This window comes from Galeopterus variegatus, unplaced genomic scaffold (assembly GCF_000696425.1).
Source record: "Galeopterus variegatus unplaced genomic scaffold, G_variegatus-3.0.2 Scaffold4773, whole genome shotgun sequence".
NCBI lineage: Eukaryota > Metazoa > Chordata > Mammalia > Dermoptera > Cynocephalidae > Galeopterus > Galeopterus variegatus.
The window spans coordinates 175,269-177,200 of NW_007730884.1; the positions used below are offsets into that span (position 1 = coordinate 175,269).

General features: G+C 44.6%; 1 protein-coding gene across 1 annotated transcript in view; it reads right to left on the minus strand.

Moving 5' to 3' along the window:
* Nucleotides 1-1,867, minus strand: part of SIGLEC10 (sialic acid binding Ig-like lectin 10) — a 4,352-nt gene extending 2,485 nt beyond the window's left edge. Inside the window, exons 1-2 of the mRNA XM_008588321.1 lie at nucleotides 1,509-1,867; nucleotides 1,311-1,422 (exon numbers count right to left, since the gene is read on the minus strand). Of these exons, the coding sequence (XP_008586543.1) occupies nucleotides 1,311-1,422; nucleotides 1,509-1,630 (234 nt within the window). The 5' untranslated portion in view covers nucleotides 1,631-1,867. The remainder of the gene's footprint in view (nucleotides 1-1,310; nucleotides 1,423-1,508) is intronic.
* Between the last annotated feature and the right edge of the window lie 65 nt (nucleotides 1,868-1,932).

Consider the following 1,932-nt stretch of genomic DNA (forward strand, 5'->3'; position numbering starts at 1 on the left):
GGAAACTGCCGGGAGACGTAAATTTTGGAGTCATCAGCATATAGATGTTATCTCCTAATTAAATGTAACATTTACTGAACACTTACTAGGGGCCAGATATTATTCTGAATGTTTTGTAGGTATAATATGCAGGCATGCGCTGCATAACTACATTTCAGTCAATGGTGGACAACTTATATGATGGTAGTCCCTTAAGATTATAATGGAGCTGAAAAATTCCTATTGCCTAGTGACTTCGTAGCTGTCATAATGTTATAACTCTATGCATTACTCATGTGGTGATGCTGGTGTAAACAAACCTATTGCAAAATATGTGGAGGAAAGTGCCTAGCTTACTCACAGGGTGACCCTCCCAAAGGCAGCTTGATCTTTAAGATAGAAAGCCAAACAGTTGATGCATTAGGTCTGGCTCCAAGCGAAAGGGTTGTTGTCTACTTTAGAATTCTTGCATGTTTAAATGACTACCACTCACCCCCATAGCAAAATAATACTTTAATAGTTCGCTAGCACTCAGAGTGCTTGTTGAGTTCCAGGCAAATCCCTACCTGCAATTTAATTTTCATAACTTTGTGGGGGTGGTATTATTTTAATCTCCATTTAACAGATGAAGCACAGAGAGACTTACTAACATAATTAGAGCACCCACACACATGCAACTAGTGGCCAGTATAGATAATAGGAAAACTCATTGCTGCTCCCTTTTATAATACACAATGATGAAATTGCCTAATGATGCATTTCTCAGAGGATATCCCTATTGTTACATGACATATGACTGTATTTACTGCCTAGAATAATCCAAGGAGGTAGGCACTACTATTATCTCCATTTTATAATTCAAGAAATTGAGTCACAGAGAAGTTAAGTGACTTGTTCAAGAACACAGAGTGATAAAAGCAGGATTTGAAGCCAAGCAGGCTGACTTCAGACCCCTACACTTAATCACTAGGACACACTGCCTCTCAATGATATTAATAATTATTAAGTAGTTAATTATAATTAGTAATGTCCTTGGTGATGGTAATAATGGAAAGTGGCTATGGATTGAGAATCTGCATGTGTTCTAATCCTCAAACCAACTCTCAAAGGAAACAAAGTAAGAAATGAAAGCTCAGAGTAACTTGGCCAAGGTCTCATCGGTTGCTAGTGCAAGAGCCAGGATTCAAATCCAATACTTGCTGCTTTTTCCACCTTGATGTCCTAAGGCAAAGGGTGGGGGTGGGACAGGGAAGGAGTGTGTGCAGAAGTCAGAAAAGGGGATGTTCACTTTAGAGAAGGGAAGGAAGAGGCAGCATGGCCAGGCCACTCACCAGGGGACCGGTGTTGGGGATCACATTGATGTAATCTAGGATTGTGCTGCTTCGAGAAACTCTGGGCCTCAAAGTCTCTGCCTGGGTCCATTTCTTCCGCAGAGTATTCACACTGAGGAATGAACCCCAACTTGGTGTGCACTCTTGTACCTTCTCTGTCCCTGGCCCCAGACCCCACTGCTCTGCCTCCTAACTCACATGATCAGGATGAGGCAGAGGGAAAGGAGAGTCGTGATGCCAGTTCCCAGAAAGACTCCTTTGGAGAATGCTGTTGAAATGGATCCCTTCTTATCTGCACAAGGATAGGGCCTGCTGAACATTTCCCGTCAATGTGGGGCCTCACGAAGCCCATTAGCCACCATGCATTCAGGCTTCCAGCTCCATTATAGACAGTGTGCCTGCAATCCCTCCCAGCTACTTCTAGGAAGCCCTGCCACACCCCAGGCCCAGGCATCAGTCCTTCCCATTCGCATTACTCTCTACGACCAGAGGCCAAAGGCCCCCACACTCCACCTGCTCCTTCTGCAAGCACAGAACCCTAACGCTACTCCACCCAGCCCCCTCCTCCACAACAGAACCTCTGCGTTCAGGTGTCCCCCGGACCTGGCAGCAGCAGGACTAT